Below are 19,987 nucleotides of genomic sequence, written 5' to 3' on the forward strand. Positions count from 1 at the left end.
AGCGGTATTTCTACTTGATTCGCAAAGTCAACTATAGTATTTCTATGCTGACAAAATAGGGCACGTCGCCTCGAAAAGACAGTCCTTTACCCATCTCTTGTGCTATTCAAGGACCCTGCGATATTGAGTCTGGAGGGGTGATGCCAGTCATCAAGTACGCTAACCAGCCTCTTCCGAGATAAATCCAATGCCTGTTCGAAAAAGCGCAGCCAGGAAAGCTGCTTGTCGTGGCGAACCTGAAGATCATCTCTCTCTTTTCTCAGGTGCGCACCAGCTTCCTTCAAAACAAGGTTGTCTTGTTCTAGCTTCTGACCATCGATGTGCTTGGACACGCACGACTCCCATAGGCGTCGATAGAGTCCGACAAGTCGAGCTGCTGGAAAGGCGAAATGGGGATCGTCGCGCTCGAGGTCTGCTAAAACCTTCAAGGTCGGTTGAAATGGCTCGGTCGCTAGGGTATGTCTTGTTCCTGCTTCCTGCTGCGAAGGGGAGGACTGCAATGGTCAGAAAAAGCGTTTGAAGCCGAATCGTTTCACTTACCAATGGCACATGGTCAGAATTTTCCTTTGATTTGTCTTTCTCATCAAGGATGGGCAATTCACGGGGCCGCTGATCTCCTTCTTTTTCCTGGTGTGGCGAGCTGTTTGGGGCATCCATTTTGCCCGCAGAAGAAAGTCACGGGTGTGGGCAATACCTTCCCATCGATACTTGGTGTTTTATAACCTGCGCAGACGCAGGCGACTGTCTGGTGGATTTTACGATCACCACAACTGTTGACTGATGCAGTCAGACTTTGACTAGAGATTGGGTACTTTTCGGAGGGCTGTTGACAGTCAACTTGATCTGAGGATAGTGATCAACCAGTCGGTCGGTGAAATTTGATCGAGCCTCACAGTGTTGAGCAGATATAGATATATATTTCAATCAGACAGTACTCATCTTTTCTATTCGTTGAAAGGCCGAGAGATCTAACAAATCGAACAACGTATAAATATCAGCAACCTAAAAACAATTTCAAAAAGAAGAAAAATGAATGACTAGTATATCTTCATGGTCACAAGTTTGAGAATTGAGTGCTGATTGATAATGTATCGCCAAGCTTCGACGGGTTGACGGGTAGGGTTCCGAAAGGAATAAAGGAATGCGAATATACAACATATTCATATTCGCTGTTGAAATAAGTGATTGTATGATTGATTCAATTTTTATTATTGACTTAGGGAGTAATCTTTCACAGGGGCGGGATGCTCCATATATCTCTTTCCTAATCCTTGTCATAAGGTTCAGCCACCATGATACTCAACACTCCCACTCGATGGCAACCACCACCAAGGGTGCCAGTGACCATCCATCACGGCTGTGAAGGGCCCCATTGAAAACAAAAAAAAAAACCCTATTAAAGGAAAAGAAGGAAAGGGTACCCGTGTGATTTAGTTTCTGTCCGAGATCCATAACCGAGCGGTATCACTCAATGCCAAGCCCCCTCCGAAACCATTCAAATCGCTCTCGCGCAAGAGGCTTCGTGAACCCATCAGCAATTTGCTCGGTAGTTGGAATGTATTTCAGCTCCACTGTTCCAAGGTCTTGAACCTCTCCTTGCCACTTGCGTTGAATTTCCATATGCTTCGTGCGGGAATGGTATTGCGGGTTCGAGGACAGGGCGATGGCTCCTTGGTTGTCACCAAAATTGATCGTTGCGGTTTTTCCTTGGCTCATGTTTAACTCATTGAGAAGTCTTCTCAACCGGATTGCTTCTTTGGTTGCTTGTATCTGGCCTAGGAATTCAGCTTCACAGGTCGAGAGGGCAACGACGCTTTGGCGCTTCGATTGCCAACTGATTGCTCCACTCCCGATATTGAAAAGGTATCCAGCTGTTGAACGTCTAGTGTCGCGACATCCACCCCAGTCTGCGTCTGTGAAGCCTTTCAGCATCTGGGGCTGACCTTTGTACGTGGGCCTGAGGCCTTTTGTGCCGTTGAGATACCGCAGGATGCGTCGAGCGAGTTTCATGTGTTGTGGCTCAGGATTCGCTAGATGTCTGCTTGCCATAGAGACGGCATACGCGACGTCCCCCCTAGTGCCAAGCATAATGTACATCAGAGATCCGACAATGCGTTGGTATATGATTCTTTGATCTGGAGGACAGCTGTATCCTGGATTATTCTCTGGAAGTGGTGAGGTTTCTATCGGCGTGCTGACGGGAGCGCCGTTGCTGATTCCGAGCTGGTGAGCGACCTTGTCAATATACGCTTTTTGACTTAGGTGCAGTATCCTGTTTTGACAGTCTCGCTGGACAGACATCCCAAGATAGTAGCTGCATGGTCCTAGATCTGTCATTTGAAAACGGTTTCTGAGGCTCCGCTTGATCTTCTTTATTTCTGCAATGCTTGGCCCCACAATCAGGAGGTCATCGACGTACACCGCGATGTACATATTGCTCCGAACGAAGACCCCAAGATCAGCACTGATTGGCTCGAAGCCGAGATTTCGTAGGAAATTTGTAAGGGTCTGGTACCAGATTCGAGGAGCTTGTTTTAGGCCATAGAGTGCCTTTCGAAGTTTGCAGACCCTGGATGTGCCGTCGGTCATGTGGTGAGGTTGTTCGACATAGATATCGTGGTCAATGTACCCGTACAGGAATGCCGTTTTGACATCCATTTGCTCGATCTCTAGATCTAGGGCCGCCGCGATTGCGAGTAGAGCTTTGTAGCTCATTGGCTTGACAACTGAGGCAAACGTTTCGTCATAGTCGATACCCTCTTCTTGTGTAAAGCCTCTCACTACCCATCGGCTTTTGTAACGGATGACTTCGCCCTGCGGTCCTCGTTTGAGTTTGTAGACCCATTTCCCACTGAGAATCCGCCGATCTTTGGGAGGATCAACAAGCTCCCACGTCTTGTTTTGATTGAGCGAGTTGACTTCATCAAGCATTGCTCTTTCCCATTCGAGCCAGCTTGCATCATTCTTCGCTTGATGCAGAGTCTTTGGCTCAAAAGGTTCTGTTTCCATTGCGGCTACTGTTAAGAATGTTGGGATGACATTCTCTTCAGGTATATTCATTAACGCAAGCTCTTCTTCGCTGTCACTAAATGTGTTTAGTGTGACGTGCGGAGCGCGAATTCTGAGTTCAGGGTGGTGTTCCAGTGCTTCTTGTCGCACTTCATGAACTGGGCGGTCAATCTGGAGATCTGGAGATCGTTGCCATTCTCCTGAAACTAGACCTTGTTGAGCGTCGTCTTGTTGCTGGTCGCCGCCGGGTGGTGAGTCATTCCTTTGGATGATGTCTTGTAAATCATCTACAAATGATCCAGAGGTATCATCACTCCGTGTAGGCGACAAGGTCCTGTCTCCCTGTACAGCAACAGATGGCTGCGAGTCATCGTCACTCGATTGAAACGACGCTGGTGTCTGCGAGTTCTCGTCACTCGACTGGGTTAGCACTCGCGAGTTATCGTTACTCGATCGAGGCAGTATGTGCGAGATATCTTTCCTCGACTTAGGTAGGGCTCGCTCTGGTGGTGCCATCGACAACTGGCGCCCAGAGGCGGGCACGGATGCTTGCCGTATGCCTACCGACGGTTGATTTATTAGTCCTACCGTCTTACTCCCCCCTGCGGCAGCAGCCGTTGCCACAGGTGAGCCGTCTCGTCTGGCTCCTACATCTTCTATAGTCTGTGTGGAAGGAGCTGTAAGGACTTCGTGAAATTCAGCGTTTGGGGTCCCAACGATTCTTCCGTCTTCCAGCAGGATACGGTAGTTGGTATTTACCTCATAGCCCAGTAGAATGCATGGCCTGGTTCTTGGCTCTGTGAGCTTCTTCCTCTGCCTGGGTGGGATCAAGTATTCCCCTTTAGATCCGATCACTCTGAGTCGAGATAGGTCCGGCTTGTCACCGTACCAGGCTTGATACGGAGTCATGTTGAGCTTTGATGACGGCGACCGGTTGGAGAGGAAGGCTGCCGTTCGAGCAATTTCTGGCCAGAATTTAGGTGGTAGTCTCGCATATGCTAGCGTGGGTCCAACCCGATCATAAATTGTCTTATGGGCTCTCTCGGCAACCCCATTCTGCTGGTGTTGATCAACCCCTGTGACCTCAGCATGGATTGCCCGTGAGAACAGTATGAATTTCATCTCTTCTCCCACTTGCTCAGGGATCCGGTCGAGGCGTATTCGTCTGCACTTCCTTTCAGGGCGTTCGTTATGATCGAGGAAGAAACGTAGTGACTCTATGACAAATTCTTGTCGTCGTGGTATAGTGATAATCTCTATCCATCTCGTGAAGTCGTCAACGAGGGTGAGCCAATAGCGACTGCCGTCAAGGCCCTCGTCAAATGGCCCTGCGACATCAATATGGAGAAGTTCCATTGCATGTTCCCCTCGTCTGCTTCGTCCCGAGCGGTTGTGGGGCTTTTCAATCATTCTTTCCTGGAGGCATGGGTTACATGGTTGACGTGGCTCCATGTCCCGGATGCCGAAGGCCTGCTTCTTAAGCCGATGTAGGTTCGCATCGCTTAGGTGAGCCAGCCGATTATGCCAAAGAGCCATTTGTGGACCGACATGGTAGGAGGGAAAGGTGAGATTCGTCCATAGATCAAGTGCGTAGATTCCATTATATTGGCTGGCAGTGTACAGATTGTTTCCGTTTGACTTGTTGCGAATACTAGCACTTTGGCTTGAGAATTCGACTTTTGCTCCTCGTTTGAGAAGCTGGAGCACCGATATGAGGTTTGCATGTGCAGATGGGACGTAGAGGACACTGTCAAGCACAAGCCATTTCCTTCTGCCTCGTACATTGCACAGAACATTGACTGTCCCCACTCCCGAGGGAGTCGTGGAGGTATCGACGCTTCTCAGTGGTGGTCCATGGTACTTGTCCATCTTTACAAATCTCCAGGCGTTATTGCACACGTGCTGAGCACATCCACTATCGACGATCCATGCGTCACGGATCGATAGGGTTTTTGTAGCCATCAATGCGGGGATGTGGTCGAATAGGGCGAAGTTGCCTTCAACGTCCTTTCCAAATGCTTTGTTAACATCTTCCCCGGAGTCCATTGTCGCCATGAAGGTGGGCTTCTTCGGATCCCTTGGGCCACCGACATCATCATCTTCGTCATCCGAGGTGGGCCGCCGCTTCAACGGCTTGCGTGCGCCTGTATGTGAATTGCCTGGCTTTGACTTGTGACTCTTTCCGTCTTTCTTTGGATCCCTCGCTCTGGGGTTCTTGCTGAAGCACTCAGAGTCCACATGATAAGGTTTCCGGCAAAGGGAGCAATATGGGACGTTATCGATCTCGATTCGACATGTCGTTCCGTCGGATGACGGTATGACTTTCTTGTCACCTGGTCCTCGGATTATAGCGAGAGCAGGAAGCGCTTGCGCCTCTGTTGGTTTTTTGCTCAATTGCCCCTTCCTATGCTCTTCCTCAATTGCCTTGTTCTCGATATAGTCGAACGTGGGTGCCGCTTTTGTGATGTTACAATTGGCATCTCTTTCGTTAACAAGGTCCATTTGCCGAAATATATGATCGCGGAAACTTTCATACTCAGGACCTAATGCGTGAACGAAAAAGAATGTTCGCTCAATCTCGGAGCTCACGCAGTCAGAGTCAAGGAGAAGTTTCTCAGCATGGATCTTTCTGATCTCGGCTCCGAGGGCTTGAGCACTTCCACATCTCTCTCTTGTGAGGGACATGTATTGTCGCTGGAGGTTCACGTAAGTGCCAGTGCCTTCTGGTTTGAAGTTGTCTTTAACTGCCTTTAAGAGTGCCTGGACTCGAGAGATCTCAAAAGCGTTGATCCTTTGTGCCGCATTATGGGTCAGCTTTGCCGTGATCATCGCAGAGTAGAATTTTTGGCGATGAGTCCATTGCCGCGCTTCTTGCCAACTTGTGAATATTAGCATTGGCTAGACGTAGAGCCATATAAAGTGGACATATCTTCCCTTAAACGGAAGAGTATGTTATAGCTTCGAGCTCGTGCCTAGACACTTCACCAGTACCAGATGTTTTCCTAGGATGTTGTCTGTGGACTCATGTTGTGGTATGCTGGCGGGAAAGAGCCCACCCACATTCATTCTCGTCCCGATGCGCAACTGAACTTTTTTATCTCTGGTGGTGTGGAGATTCCACACTTGGGACTCAATTTGCGCCTGACATACAAAGACGATCCGAAATCGAAAAAAGATCAGTATCTGAAACTTGCCATCATATGGACCGCGTGGGACGGAAGTGACCTGCATCAGAGAGAGACAACAACCACTCCGGAACGGGCAAGCGGCCCTGGAACAGAGGACCGGGAACAATCATTCGCATACATTCAACTTGCGAATAAAATTTGCGAATGTTATCCGCGGTGTCTGAAATTGTTGAGTATCATGGTGGCTGAACCTTATGACAAGGATTAGGAAAGAGATATATGGAGCATCCCGCCCCTGTGAAAGATTACTCCCTAAGTCAATAATAAAAATTGAATCAATCATACAATCACTTATTTCAACAAAAATTGCGAGTACGAATATCGAATCCTGATTCTTGCGAATATTCGTATTCGCAACAGCCCTAGTCTGGAAACTAAGAATGACTACGACAAGATCATGTCTCACCCGCGGGCCACCCGCTACGTAGTCAACTTTATTCACCGAACAGGTCTCCAGAAACAGTGTCGACATGTGGATCTGGACGACGACGAGGACGATGACGGGCAACGGAACGGCTAGCGAGCTATGGACGCAGGTGTGGAAGACGATGGGTACATGATACCGAACCATTCGAAACCGGGAGTCGAGAGCCTCGGTGATAGTCGACGAACATGCTGCAAAAATGAAATCGTTAGCGACGAACACAACATGAATTGAATCGGAGACGGGGGAAGTGATGAGGATGGCGATGCGAAGGAAGTGAAGGCACTATATCAGAGATTATAAGCGATTGGATGAGGGCTGCACCTCAGTGCGATCATTGCTTCAGGGTTTCTTTAGTACGGGGACTGTAGTTTGTATTGTGGGCTGCTGGAATCGAGATGGGCTGTTTTCTGCATTCTTTTCAAATCAGTATCAATTTCCCCAGCCTTAGGCGTTTGGCTACGGGTTCTTGTTTCCAAAGGAGGAAACGCCTGCATAATCATACGCTACTAGTAAGATTGCAACAGGTTAATTGAACTTTGATTGATTGATTGATTGATCCTAGGAGTTATAGTCATCCTCCATTCCCGTCGTCCCATCTGGTGGTAGGTTGGACGGCACATAACCTGCTCCGGTCTGGATCAGTCGCACCACGTTGTCGAACTCATTCAGCACATACGATTGGCAATCATGGTCAAAGATCCATTTGGGCCGAGGCATCCGAAGGACATTAAGGTCTTTGCAGACATCATCCCAGTTTGCGTTACGCCAGACAGCCTGGAATTTGGCGCCAGCCTCCTGTAATATGGTAGCCCGCGGATGTCTGGTAGGGAATCAGTGCCTCGATTCAGTCTCATCCGCTCAGGCGCGGACATGTACCTCCCGAATTCAACATACCTGATCATTTCTGTCACATGCAATGCCAAAGGGACGGCACTGGCCCCTGCTAATCGGAGAGCAATCGCCACCACAGCCCCGTCTTCGACGGCTTGACCAACTCCCTGGCCAACGGTATAGTTGATAGGATGCGCCGCATCCCCAAGCACCATCATTCTTCCGCCTGCCGACCGCCAGGTGGACAATGGAGATCGTACGACAAGACGATGGTCAAGTACCGTCGCCCCGGGAGTCTTCCGGATGATTGGTTCCAATTTATCCCGACACGGCCAGGAACTGATAAATCCGATCGCGTGTTCCAGAGAACAGGAACGAGTCCAAGATTCTGGTCCTCCAGATGTGTCCTATATCACAAGCCAGGTTAGTTGCGACTAGAGAGCTGAGGTCGGGAGTGGAGCCTTACACGATGCGTGCAGAACCACATCAAATTTTTGCCGTTTTCAAACGTGGCCATCATAAACTCCATGTCGCGACCCAGAAACATCAGGCTTCGATCACGGATGTCCGTTCCCTCAAGAACCCAACGCGAGGCCGGGTCAGCCGCGACAACCTCCGTGCTGAACAAGGTTCGAAAAGAGGAGTATCCGGTGTCCCTTGACTTTTGAGAGTGCTCGCCCAAGATCATGTCCCGGCCACGGCCGTGCACGCCGTCGGTGCACAGTACGCAGTCCCCAACGAACCTCTCTCCGCTAGCCAGAATAACACCGGCTTCCGTGTCAGTCTCCCAGTACTCTTCAACCACACAACCCAGATGGAGAGGGATACCGAGGGAGCGGGCATGCTCGTAGAAAATGGACATCATTGGCCCGCGGGGAACCATATAGCCTTCCCCGTCGATGTACCCATCAAGCCGGCTCACAATAAGAGGAGTACCGCTATTGTCATGAACCTCGACCACATTAGCGGAGCAGCTAACGCGGCAGAGCGCCTCACGAACTGCTCCGTTACCCCAATGAGAGACGACTTTTGCAGCATTGGACGCGATTCCGATACCGTCACCAACTAAATCGCACATAGCGCACTACAATCAGCCCAGGGGCCAGAGAAGGCGCATATATGGCAAGACAAACTTTGTGATTTAATCTCCTTTGCTCGTTCAAATGCAATAACCCGATGCCCTTGTCGATGGCATTCGATGGCGGCGGTCAGGCCTGCTGTACCCAGGCCGACGATGAGAACAGTGATTCCTGACGGTTGTTTGGGTGCTACCCCTGGTGAAATTGTCATTTTGAGCGTGGTTAAACCTTCGTCTCAGGCAAAGGCTGTAGCCGAGGAGGGATGGATCTTTTATAACGGCGATGGCAACTCATCTAAATACATTTCCATGCGTTCAATTATCCTCGTCTACCTTGCCACAGGCCTACGGCCCTTGCTTCCAGGATGTAACATCATTGGACAAAGAGCTTCGTCAATTTCTGCACACTTTCATTGTGAGATAATTTAGACGAATCGATTCGGATAGAGCTCGGGCGTCTGCTTCTACGTATCACAAGAAATGGCGGTGAAGTCCCCACGATGGCAAGGTGAGGGGCATGAGAGGAGTGTTCAAAAATGCATAGCACTAGAGAAAATGCTCCCATGAGCCGGAGAGAATGTGCCGATTGAGATACGCATCCCGATGGGTCTTCTATAATATATACAATATCCTGTTCTCATTGAGCCCATGAGCCCATGCCGAATGTGACCAAGCCAACCTCGGAAATTAGACCTGAGAAAAGTAGAGTATATTCTTTTGATTGAGCTGCGTAGTATTGCACGATCTACGAGTCTTGAATAGTTTAGTATGCTGTAATACAGGATCTGAACTGTCCAGTTAACTCTATAAGATAGAGATATGTAGAGAGGTTAACAATACGCTTATGGAGACTAGATTTAATTGGCTTGATTGATTCCAAGGTCGAAGGCTTACTATATACTATATACATCAGGTTTCGGGTCCGTGTTCCGTTTCTTCGACAAGACGGCTCGGTAGGGTTAAGCCCTGCTGAGCCCGGAATATGCGGGACCAGATTCACAACATAGCAGTCCTACCTCTGTGTAGAGAAATAGGTAGGGAAATTCAACATCTTGGCCTGAATGGCCAAGACGCTGTCACACATGGAGCCGTTGGGACAACGCAAAAGCTGTTCTACCGCCATGCAGAGGACTTCAGCAAGTAACGTCGCACTCTCCTGGCTCAATGTACAGGAGCGCGTGCAGACCTCAATAGCTAGACTGGACGCCTCGGGCACAGAAAAAATCCACAGCTCTGAGAGGGGACGGAAGCGAGGGAAGAGTTTGAAATCGGATCGTATGCTCTCATCAAGCGCAAGGTGGTGGTTTCGCTCAATATTCTGGTGCTGCAGAATACAACTGAATTTGGTTTCGGGAGACCAATCTGTACACTTGTCGACGATGTCCCCAAAGTCCAGGTAGTCATGAGCCATCGTCAGAGTGTGCTGTTGCTGGACATGGTCGAGGAGATCCTTGACTTTCCAGCCGTCCTCGAGTTGGATGCGGAAAGGTATCAGATTCAAGCAGGGTCCCAGGATTTTATCAATGTCATCTAAGGAGAAGCTCCTGCTATTGACTGTCTGTCCGAAGACGAAGTCAGTCTGTTTGATAAGGTTTGACATCACGAGAGAGAACGCGGCTTTGACAACAGTGGCCATTGTAATGCCCGGAGGCGGCGATCTGGGCGACTGGAGTTCTTTCATAACCCACACGGTTGCGGGGTCGTCTGCAGGTGTTTTGGGACATTTTAGGCTGGATGGAAGAGTGACCATGGATGCACCGTGTAGGAACTCTCGCCAGAAGCTGAACGTAGCTGCTGATTTCTTTATCTCACGGGCGTAGAGAAAGTCGCCAAAGCTGGATACAGGGCGAATCGTGTGGCCTTTATATGCCTCTTCGATGTCTCGGAACAAATACGGTAAGGAAACACCATCCCACTGAGCATGCAGAAGCCGTATCAAGAGCGCATGTCTTGTGGGTGACGCTGACTCAGAGACTAGGATTAACTGAAAAGGCACTTCTCTCACTACATTCCATGTTGCAGAGTCCTTTTTCCAGATGTCACTGCAAGTGTTCATGATATCTGCATGTCCGACAACATGCGTGAAAGGAAGCGGTATGCTTCGCCGAACTATCTGAAGGTAGCTGTGGCCTTGCGGAATGAAGCAAGTCCTCAGGATAGAATACTTGTTAGTGACAGCGCGGAGGGCAGCTTGAAGCCGAGATATATCCAGACATCCTTCCAGCACGAAACTGAAGTAATGTAAGACATCCCGACGAAGGAAGAGAGATTGAGATTCGCTGACAGGGATGATGTCTTCAATCTCATCAGGATCAGCCAAAACAATTCCCTGGGCAGACAGACGTTTCGAAAACGCATGTAAATCGTTCACTCCTGAGAGAGAGAAAGGCTCCCAGCGTCGCGGCTGGGATATTGCCAGAGCTGACTGAGATTGAGAAGAAAACGCGAGAGAGTTCAGCTCTGGCTGGGCAAAAACGTCAGCAACACTGATCTGGACTCCTTGCTCTCGTGCCATTGCAGCCATTTTCATGACCCCGATGGAGTCACCCCCTAAATGGAAAAAGCTATCATCCACCCCAATCTTATCAAGAGGTTGACTGAGAACTTCCGCCCAAATGCGCTGCAGAATGCGCTCGGCATTTGTTGAGGGATCTCGCTTCTCGGAGGCCATGGGCTGGAATTGCTCCATTTCAGCCGCGGAAAGGATAGCCACGCTCTGTTGCAGACACCGTCGATCGATCTTACCAGAAGGTAACCGAGGCATCCTGTTCAAAGGAAAGTACCTTGTCGGAATCATATATTTTGGGAGCAACTGATGGAGTTTGGTTGTTGCAGCCTCGACCTCCTGATGAAAGGTTGCGTTTGGGTTACCAAGCACAGAGAGAGATTCCCGATCACCTTTCCGGGCATCCGCCGCGAATAATACGAATGCCGCAAGTAAAGGTGCACTAGGTAAGAATTGTGGAATGATGACTTCCGCTGCAACGTCCTGCGCGTTGAAATTATGTCGCAGATAGCTCTCGACCTCTCCAAGGTCGATCCGCTGTCCGCGCAGCTTCACCTGGGAGTCCTTGCGACCTACATAGACCAGTGAACCATCATCAACATAGCGCACAAGATCACCGGTTCTGTATAGTCTCCCTGGGTGGTTCCCTCGTAAGGTCAACAGCCATGATGGGGTGTCGATGAATGCTGCAGCAGTCTTCTCGAGGTCCTTGAGATACCCACGGCCCACTGCAGGTCCTTCAAGTATCAATTCACCCACCCCTCCAAGGGGCACGAGTTGCTCGACATTATCAGGATCTGTTACCCAGCATACTACTCCGGTACCGAAACCAAGGTTGGCCGCATCAACGGAGGCAGTAATATTCGCCCGCAGGAGCGTATTGATCGCACACTCCGCAGGCCCATATGCATTTATCAAACGAACTTCTCTGGACCAGTTGTCGATATCAGCCGCGGCCATTTTTTCTCCGCCCAGCACCAGGGTCTTGATAGTCCTAAGCTCTGATGGGGAAAGCGATCGGATTAAAGAAGGCGGCAGCAGGGCATGAGTCACTCCCAACGACGTTGCGGCCTCACAGAACCCGTTTAAGCGTTGAGAATCCGACAGTATACAGATGCAGCCTCCTCCAACAAGAGTAGCGAGCGTTTCCATGATGCTGACATCAAAAGCATATGACGCGAAATGCAGCACTCTGGCACCCGGGGCGATACCTAACTGGGGGAGATATGCCAAAGCCGCGGAGCAGAAAGAACGGTGCTCAATGACAACCCCTTTTGGGGTTCCGGTCGAGCCGGACGTAAATACAGCGTATATTGCAGAAGAGGGAGAGAGTGCAGGGAAATCATCGTGCGAAATATTTCCCAGGGATGACAGTTGTTGCTCGTCGAGAACAAAGCATTGAGGGGCGAGAGACTTTCCGAGTCCCAGATATTGATGGGATGTAACCACCACTTCTGCTCCAATACTCTCGCAGATGGTTTGGAGTCGCTGGACAGGGTGCGTTGGATCCAACAGGACAAATGCGGCACCGGCCTTGAGAATTGCGAGCATTGCTGCTATAACCCAGCGAGATTTCGCCATACATACAGGAACGAACATCTCCCGCTCAACGCCTTGCTGGACCAAAGCTTTGGCCAGTGCGCTTGAGGTTACATCCAGCTCGCTGTAGGTCCATTTCCCATCCCACGCGCTGACGGCAGGGGCGTTAGGGGCTTCGAAACACCTCTTGCGGAATAGCTCGTGTGCACAGTGGTTCACAGTCGCGGGCAAATCTCGATTCCAGTGATTTAAAACGGAAATATCCTGCGGGCTAATTAGAGGGAAGTCCTGCAGTCGTCTCTCAAAATTCGTGTTGCTGTCATGAAGTAATTGGAGGATGTAGGCAAACTGGCCTAATATGTTTCCCACACGAGACCCCGAGATGATAGTTGGATCAAATAGCATCTGGATCTGGATTCCACCCTGCACCAGATTGCAGACTATAGTCAAAGAGTGAGTGCAGAAGTCGCATGCGCCCACTGTCGATTCGACCCCATCAAGGATAGTAGATGCCATAGAGCTTGAATTGGTGCCCGTCTGCACCACCAGCAATGTTTGAAAGGAACAGGCACGCTCCGCATATGAGCTCATCTTTCGAATGTTGTGGATACCCATCTGCTCGTGAGGGATGATTTCAGATGCCTGTCTCTGGACCTGCTCTAGTAATTCCCTAATCGGCCGATTGGAATGGACAATGGCTCGCCACGGAATCGTTGCTATGGTTGGACCGGTCATCGCCTCAATGCCAGGGATTGGGGCATGTCGCCCAGATAAGGTGACGCCAAACACGACGTCTGACGTACACTGATATTGCGATTGAACGAAGGCCCACGCGAGCCGGATGAGAGTGGACTGGGTAAATTCATGGCTGGTAGATTGACCCAGCTGAACCATTTTCTGTAAATCCTTTGTTGCGGAAGGCTCGTACGAGCCCAAGGACATGGAGGGGAACACCACCGCCTCTAGATCAGCGAATTGTGACACCCAGAAATCCCGACTTGCCTCGATATTTTGCCCGGAACGAACGTAACGCACGAAGGAGGCGAATGGGGTCGGGACTACCGGTGCGGTTCGATTGTGGTATGCGTTCTCAACCTGCGACCAGAGTTGGGGTATGGACCAGGCATCATAAACAGCGTGGTGCATGGTGAGAACCAGCTTTTGCGTTTTCCCGTCTTGAACCCAGGCAAGCCTTACCAATGGTTGTCCGAGGACCATCGAGCCCAGTGCTTGACTGTATTCATCCCGTCCGCACCAGGTTTCCCAGCGCCCAGCTTCTCGGACAACGACCTGGTAGAGGCTTCCGCCCGCCAATTGCACAAATCTGGTGCGCAGAACGGGATTTGCGCGATAGATATATTCCCAGGCTTCCTGGAGTTGGTCTCTGTTGATGTTTTGATGGAGGGAATACTCCCATTGCGCCACGTACGTCGGTCGATTTTTCCGCCTTTGGCCTACAGCTGCTCCCACGAACAGGGCGTCCTGTAGAGGGGTGCAGGAATAAACATCCTCAATGTCGTCCTGGTGTATCTGGCATTCCTGTGCGCAGCTCGCAAGTATATTATCCACTGGTTCATCGTTTTCTAACAATAAGCTGAGGGGAGGCGGTACTGAAGATGTGTCGTCGCAAAAGGCCTGCAGCCGAAGCGACATTTCACGAATATTTGGATAACGAAATATATCAGCCACGGTAAGTTGGAGCTTTTCTTGTCTTGCGGCAGTAACGACATGCATTGCAGTTATAGAATCTGCGCCTAGGTGAAAGACATTGTCATCCACTCCAATTTGCTCTGGCTGCATGCTGACATGGACAGCCCAGATGCGGCGGAGAGCTTCCTCCCTGGAAGTCGACGGGGCTGACTTAGGCTTCCTGTCAGACCTATAGGGCTCCAGCGTGGTAGACGGTAATGATGCAAGCGCCATTTGCAGCTCTCGACGGCTAACCTTCCCATTCGTGGTGCGCGGTATTTGCTTCACGGGAAGGAAGATATGCGGGATCATGAAGCTGGGTAGTCGTTGACGCAAAGTGACCATGGCAGATTCGACATCCCGATGAAACGATGCGTTTGGAGGTGCCAGCAGCTTCCCTTCTCCTTCATGCGCATCTCTGTGGTGGACGAATGCTGCCAGGTAGGGTCCAGTCGAGGAAGAGTGATTGGGCTTGATTAACTCTGCCACAATATCCCTAGCATTTGGAAAGCAGTCACGCAAATGCCCCTCCACATCGCCGAGCTCCAACCGTTGTCCATGTAGCTTGACCTGGTTGTCCTTTCGTCCAATGAAGCAGAGCGATCCATCTCCAGAGGGATCATATCGCACGAGATCGCCAGTCTTGTAAACTCGCGTTGGAACATCCAGCCGAAGACTCTGAAGCCAGCTTGGAGGCTCGATGAATGCATCTGCAGACTTCTCGGGGGCGTTAATATACCCTGTACCCACGATAGGGCCCTCGATGAGTAGCTCGCCAATTGCACCTATTGGCATCAGCCGGTCTGCATTCCTCGGGTCAACCACCCAATGGGAACAGCACGGATACCCGATGTTAGACGGGTGTATATCCCGCCGGACGGGTGCTCGGATGCTAGAGACCACAGAGCACTCGGCTGGCCCATATGTATTTATGAGCCGCACACTGTCACTCCATGTCTCCACGTCTGATGCAGACACAGGCTCACCTATAAGGACCAAGGTTTTCAAACCTACTGTTTCTCTAGGCGAGAGAACTCGAGCAACGGACGGGGTCAACATTGCCCAATCCACATTCAGTCGAGCCATGGCGTGGGCAAGATTGCTTTGACGTTCTTCTTCCGTCGGGATGCATATGCACGCGCCTGCAATCAGGACGGAAAATTGTTCGAGATAACTGACGTCGAAGGAGTATGAACAGAAATGGAGTGCTCGGCTGTTGGGTCTTATACCAATCAATTCCGCGTGGGCCAATGCACTAGCCAAGTACATTCCATGTTCAATCGTAACACCCTTGGGTCTTCCGGTCGACCCAGAAGTGAACGCTGTGTAGAGAGGGTCGTTGCTGAAAACATCAGGGCAACGCCAGTGGGAGAGGTCCAAGTCTTTATAATCTTCCTGGGTGTCATCTTGAGGGATAACGACAACCTGGTCTGATAGGCTCTCGCTGAGGCCCTCGTTGCTCCGGGAGGAGACTATGACGGAAGCCCCGATGTCCTCACACATTGATCTAATACGCAAGAGTGGGAGGGACGGGTCTATATAGCAAATGGAACCACCGGTCTTGAGTACAGCAAGCATTGCAACTGGAGCCCACTTTGACTTGTGGAAGCAGAGAGGGATCTTCATCCCACGTTTCACGCCACATCGGGATAGGCGGGCGGCCCAAATCGTCGCCAGGGAATTCAGTTGTTTATATGTCAGCTCGCCGTCCCATGAAGACACAGCCGGCCTGTGTGGTTGTTCCGAGCAACGCTTATCGATGGCCCCATGCACTGTTGTCGATGAAAGTGCAGGATACGAACTGTTGTTCCAGTTTTGCAACTGCTGGAGATGTTGCGGACAGAGTGTCTTGAAAAGCAGATCTAGGGTAAGTTCTGGATGAAGACGGGTTTGTTGTAGGTTATGCTGAAAGCTCTGACAGAGCAGGGTCACCATATTAGAGCTGATAACGGATGGATCAAAGGTCGCGATCATCTCAAACCCACTATTATCCCGGGAGAGAAAGCACTCCAGCTCCAGAGCATAGGTGGCAAACCCCCCCATGATCGTGGATCCTTGTTGTCGTGCCTGGAACCGTCCGGTAGGCTCATCCGCAAGGGCGGGTTGCACGACCAAGTGCGTCTGGAAGCGACATGCGTGTTCTCCATCTGATGAGAGCCGCCGAATGTTTTGCAGCCCTGCCTGCTCATATGGTATCATACGGATCGACTGTTTGTGAACCATTTTCAACGCATCACGGACAGTCTGCACCCTATCCAGGCGAGTAACCAGGGGAACAGTGGCAATGGTCGGGGCTGCCATCTGTTCTATGCCTGGAACAGGCGCATTGCGTCCTGACAGTGTAATTCCGTACACCGAGGTTGTGCAGTTGGTGCAACTCATCAAGGCTAGGGCCCAGGCGAGGCGGATATGAGTCGAAAGACTAAGCTCCTCGTCGGCAGCCGAGGGGGTTTGAATAGAAAAGCTTAGTTGCTGGTCGGGAACCACCGCATACCCGGGAGAAGGGAGATCAGGGAACAACTGAGTGCTTCGTATATCCGCCACTTCAGACCTCCAGAAGGTCTCTAAGTCCTGAACTCGACCTATATGCTGTATAAACTGGCTGAACCCTTGTTTGGGCAGCTTTTCGCCCGTAAACGCCCTCCCGAGCTGCTCAATCAGAAGATGGATCGACCATCGATCACAGATGGCATGATGAATGGTGAGCACGAATAAGGTGGAGGAACCCTCTTGGACAATTTGCACTTGCGATAACGGTGAACCAAGCACTGGACTCATGGGCTTATACCTGGTGAATCCTTGGTTCGTCTCCCACGACGTATCCCCGCAGGTTAGCACGACCTGGAAAAGCCCTCTGGACTGGATATCAATTATTCGAGTTCGCAAAATTGCATTCGCTTGACAGGTTTGCTCCCACGCCTGTTGGAGCCGAGCGACATCGGTTGAGGGGTGGAGCTCGTACACAGCCTGCGCGATATAGAACCCCGGGGTCTTCATGCTCATTGCAATCAATCCTTCCTGAAGCGGGGTGCACGGGTAGATATCCTCAATCTGTTCAATGTGCAGCTGACATGTATCGCTAGCTTCCATTTTCACAGCCTCCGAGACATCCTCATGGAGCAGTTCGAATGGACGCATGGAAATGGGCTGTGCAGACGCAGTTGTCATTTCAACCGCGGCCAGTGCTATGTCAGAAAGTGTTTGAGATTCTAGGATAGCTGCCACGGTCAATCGCAGCCCACCTTCTTTGCGTGTCCTACCCACGAGTTTCATGGCCGCTACGGAATCCCCCCCAGACGGCCGAAGCTTGCCTCCATTCCCACCTGGTCTGGAACCAGATGCAGCAGGTCAACAATCAATCGGTGAATGATGGCTTCTTTCCGACCCTGAGGCCGTGAGATAGCCTTTTGTCCGTCTTGGGCGGTTAGTTCGTCCAGCTCTTTCGTGGTAAAGCCACTGGCAATCTCTCGCAGTCGCCGACGATCTATTTTTCCGGTTATGGTGACGGGGAGATGTCTTAGTGGGATGAAGAAGTCTGGGAGGTTGTGTCCAGGAAGCGCGCTTCGGATGGAGTCTTTGACCTGGTCTATATGCGATGAAAGAGGATTGCTAGCCCGTGTAGCCCACACGTTACAGAGGCTGTCATCTTTGTCTTCTTGCATAGACGGTGGCAAAACTATGAATGCAGCGAGGTAGTGCCGACCAGGGCCAACGTTGACCGGCTCAATGATGTCTGCAACTGCCCGGTATCCTTCTGGCAAACAACGGGTGATGTGGTTCTCCACTTCACCAAGTTCGACTCGTTGTCCACGGACTTTGACCTGAGTATCTTTACGCCCGATGTAGGTGATGCTTCCGTCTGGGTTGTAGTGGCCGATGTCTCCAGTCCTATACAGTCGTCTGTTGGCAATCTCAGGCGAGAAGGCGGCCAGCCATGGCGGAGCTGTCATAAATCTGGCTCCCGTTCGTTCATTGTCATCGTGGTAGCCATCGGCCATGCTAGGGCCTTCTATTACCATCTCTCCCGGGGCACCGATGGGAGCTAAACGGTTGATGTCCTGAACGTCTGCAAGCCAGACCACCCCATTTGTCGGCTTGCCAATGTTGGACCGATCAGCAACAACTCGTATTTGTCGAGAAACGCAGAGGATACCCGCCCACTCCGTCAATCCTAGGGCTTGGAAGAGGCGTACATCTTCTGCCCAGTTCCTAACGTGACTAGTTGTCATAAGCTCACCTGCGACAATTAGGGTTTCAAGTCTAGGCACCTGATGTGGGTGGATGGAATTAAGGACAGTAGGGGTCAACATCGCGAGATTGACCCTGTTATGTGTCATAAATTGGGCGAGATTGTTCAATCGATCCTGATCGGAGGGAATGCAAACCGTCGCTCCGACGCTGAGGGTGCAAAACACCTCGATCAGAGATATTCCAAACGCGTAGGAAGCAAATTGCAGGACTCGGCTGCGAGGTTGGATCTGCAAGGCTTTGCAGTGGGTGCTGACGCTTGAGAAAGCCGCATGTGATACTACGCAACCCTTTGGGGTGCCTGTAGTCCCCGACGTAAAGAGGCAATAAGCCGGATCGGTTGGGAGATGACATGACGTATACGAGGTATCCGCAGGCGTAAGAGAGGATAACATCACCGCTGTGACAACCACGCTCGTTGGGACAATTTCCAGTAAGATGTGCGATTGGCTTTGTGAAGTCACAGCAACTTGGGGTTTGGTTTTTTGGACAATGGTTCTGATACGATCCGATGGGAGAGATGGGTCAATTGGGACAAAACAGGCCCCAAGCTTGTTCACCGCGAGCATGGCTACAACTGCCCAGCAGGATTTCTCAAAGCATATGGGTACCATCGACCGTGGACCGACGCCTTTGCCTTGAAGGTAAGACGCAAGGGTCTCACAAAACGCCTTCAGTTGTCCATAAGATATCGCCCCGTCCCAAGCGTCCAAAGCCAGCTCATCACTCCCATGTTGGGATACCAGCCCGTAAAGCGCGTGGTCTCGAGCAGCCCTGGGCATCTGACTATTCCAGTAAGAGACCTGGCGTGTATGGAAGTCCCCTACCACGTTAATTTCGACAACTTTTTGTTTTGGGTCCTTCAAAATAGACCAAATCGCCTGAGTAAAAGCTTCAACCACACTTTCGGCATGGGGCTGTGAGAGGAAAGATGTCCGGTATTCCATGCGGACAACAGACTGAAGTATGTCGATCAAAATGGTTATATCAAGTGACTGGGCATTTCAATTTCAACGGTTAGCTCTGCAAAACTTCTTGCCCGGACAAATCAATCATTTCTTACAGTATCGTTTCCAGATGCTAGATCATCCAGTTTTATCCCAGTGTTATAACCTCCGACAGCCAACGACTGCTTGTTGGCTACAGTCCAGCCCTCCGAAACTAACAATGATTCAACAGTCCTTCCACTCAGCGACGTAGACAATGTTCGCGCAGTGGAAGTGGTCCCAGCAGTGGAAACGCCGATGAGCACGTTATCCACATCAGCGAAGTGACGCAAAATTACCCCCCAGCCGAGGCTAAACAGATATATGGGATCCAAGCCACTGTCTGTACACCATCGTGTCACTTCTCTTATTGGTATCTTGGGCATGTCAATCGCCACCACTTCTTCTCGGGCATGGCTGTGGCCGTGTCCCAAGTCAGGGAACATGCACACAGACGTGGGTTCATTTGCCATTGGGCTGTATCCG

At 50.7% G+C, this 19,987-nt stretch overlaps 5 protein-coding genes across 5 annotated transcripts; all 5 read right to left on the reverse strand.

Annotated features, from left to right (window-relative positions):
* Positions 1-86: 86 nt before the first annotated feature.
* N7529_003469 (uncharacterized protein) lies at positions 87-657 on the reverse strand (the record flags this gene model as incomplete). The annotated part of the gene is made up of 2 exons (XM_057238996.1): positions 87-494; positions 541-657. The coding sequence occupies 2 exons, from the start codon at positions 655-657 to the stop codon at positions 87-89; spliced, it is 525 nt and encodes a 174-aa protein (XP_057098291.1).
* An 807-nt stretch (positions 658-1,464) lies between these two features.
* Positions 1,465-5,838, reverse strand: N7529_003470 (uncharacterized protein; the record flags this gene model as incomplete). The annotated part of the gene is made up of 1 exon (XM_057238997.1): positions 1,465-5,838. One exon carries the CDS (start codon positions 5,836-5,838, stop codon positions 1,465-1,467), a length of 4,374 nt encoding a protein of 1,457 aa, XP_057098292.1.
* Positions 5,839-7,182: 1,344 nt separating this feature from the next.
* On the reverse strand, positions 7,183-8,745 carry N7529_003471 (FAD-dependent oxidoreductase; the record flags this gene model as incomplete). Its single annotated transcript, XM_057238998.1, has 4 exons — positions 7,183-7,444; positions 7,519-7,862; positions 7,922-8,520; positions 8,589-8,745. 4 exons carry the CDS (start codon positions 8,743-8,745, stop codon positions 7,183-7,185), a joined length of 1,362 nt encoding a protein of 453 aa, XP_057098293.1.
* An 800-nt stretch (positions 8,746-9,545) lies between these two features.
* N7529_003472 (nonribosomal peptide synthase) lies at positions 9,546-17,435 on the reverse strand (the record flags this gene model as incomplete). Its single annotated transcript, XM_057238999.1, has 1 exon — positions 9,546-17,435. One exon carries the CDS (start codon positions 17,433-17,435, stop codon positions 9,546-9,548), a length of 7,890 nt encoding a protein of 2,629 aa, XP_057098294.1.
* A 110-nt stretch (positions 17,436-17,545) lies between these two features.
* Positions 17,546-19,974, reverse strand: N7529_003473 (non-ribosomal peptide synthetase; the record flags this gene model as incomplete). The annotated part of the gene is made up of 2 exons (XM_057239000.1): positions 17,546-19,474; positions 19,579-19,974. The coding sequence occupies 2 exons, from the start codon at positions 19,972-19,974 to the stop codon at positions 17,546-17,548; spliced, it is 2,325 nt and encodes a 774-aa protein (XP_057098295.1).
* Positions 19,975-19,987: the final 13 nt, after the last annotated feature.

The sequence above is a fragment of the Penicillium soppii genome (assembly GCF_028829465.1).
Source record: "Penicillium soppii strain IBT 18220 chromosome Unknown utg000004l, whole genome shotgun sequence".
In the NCBI taxonomy this organism is placed as follows: domain Eukaryota; kingdom Fungi; phylum Ascomycota; class Eurotiomycetes; order Eurotiales; family Aspergillaceae; genus Penicillium; species Penicillium soppii.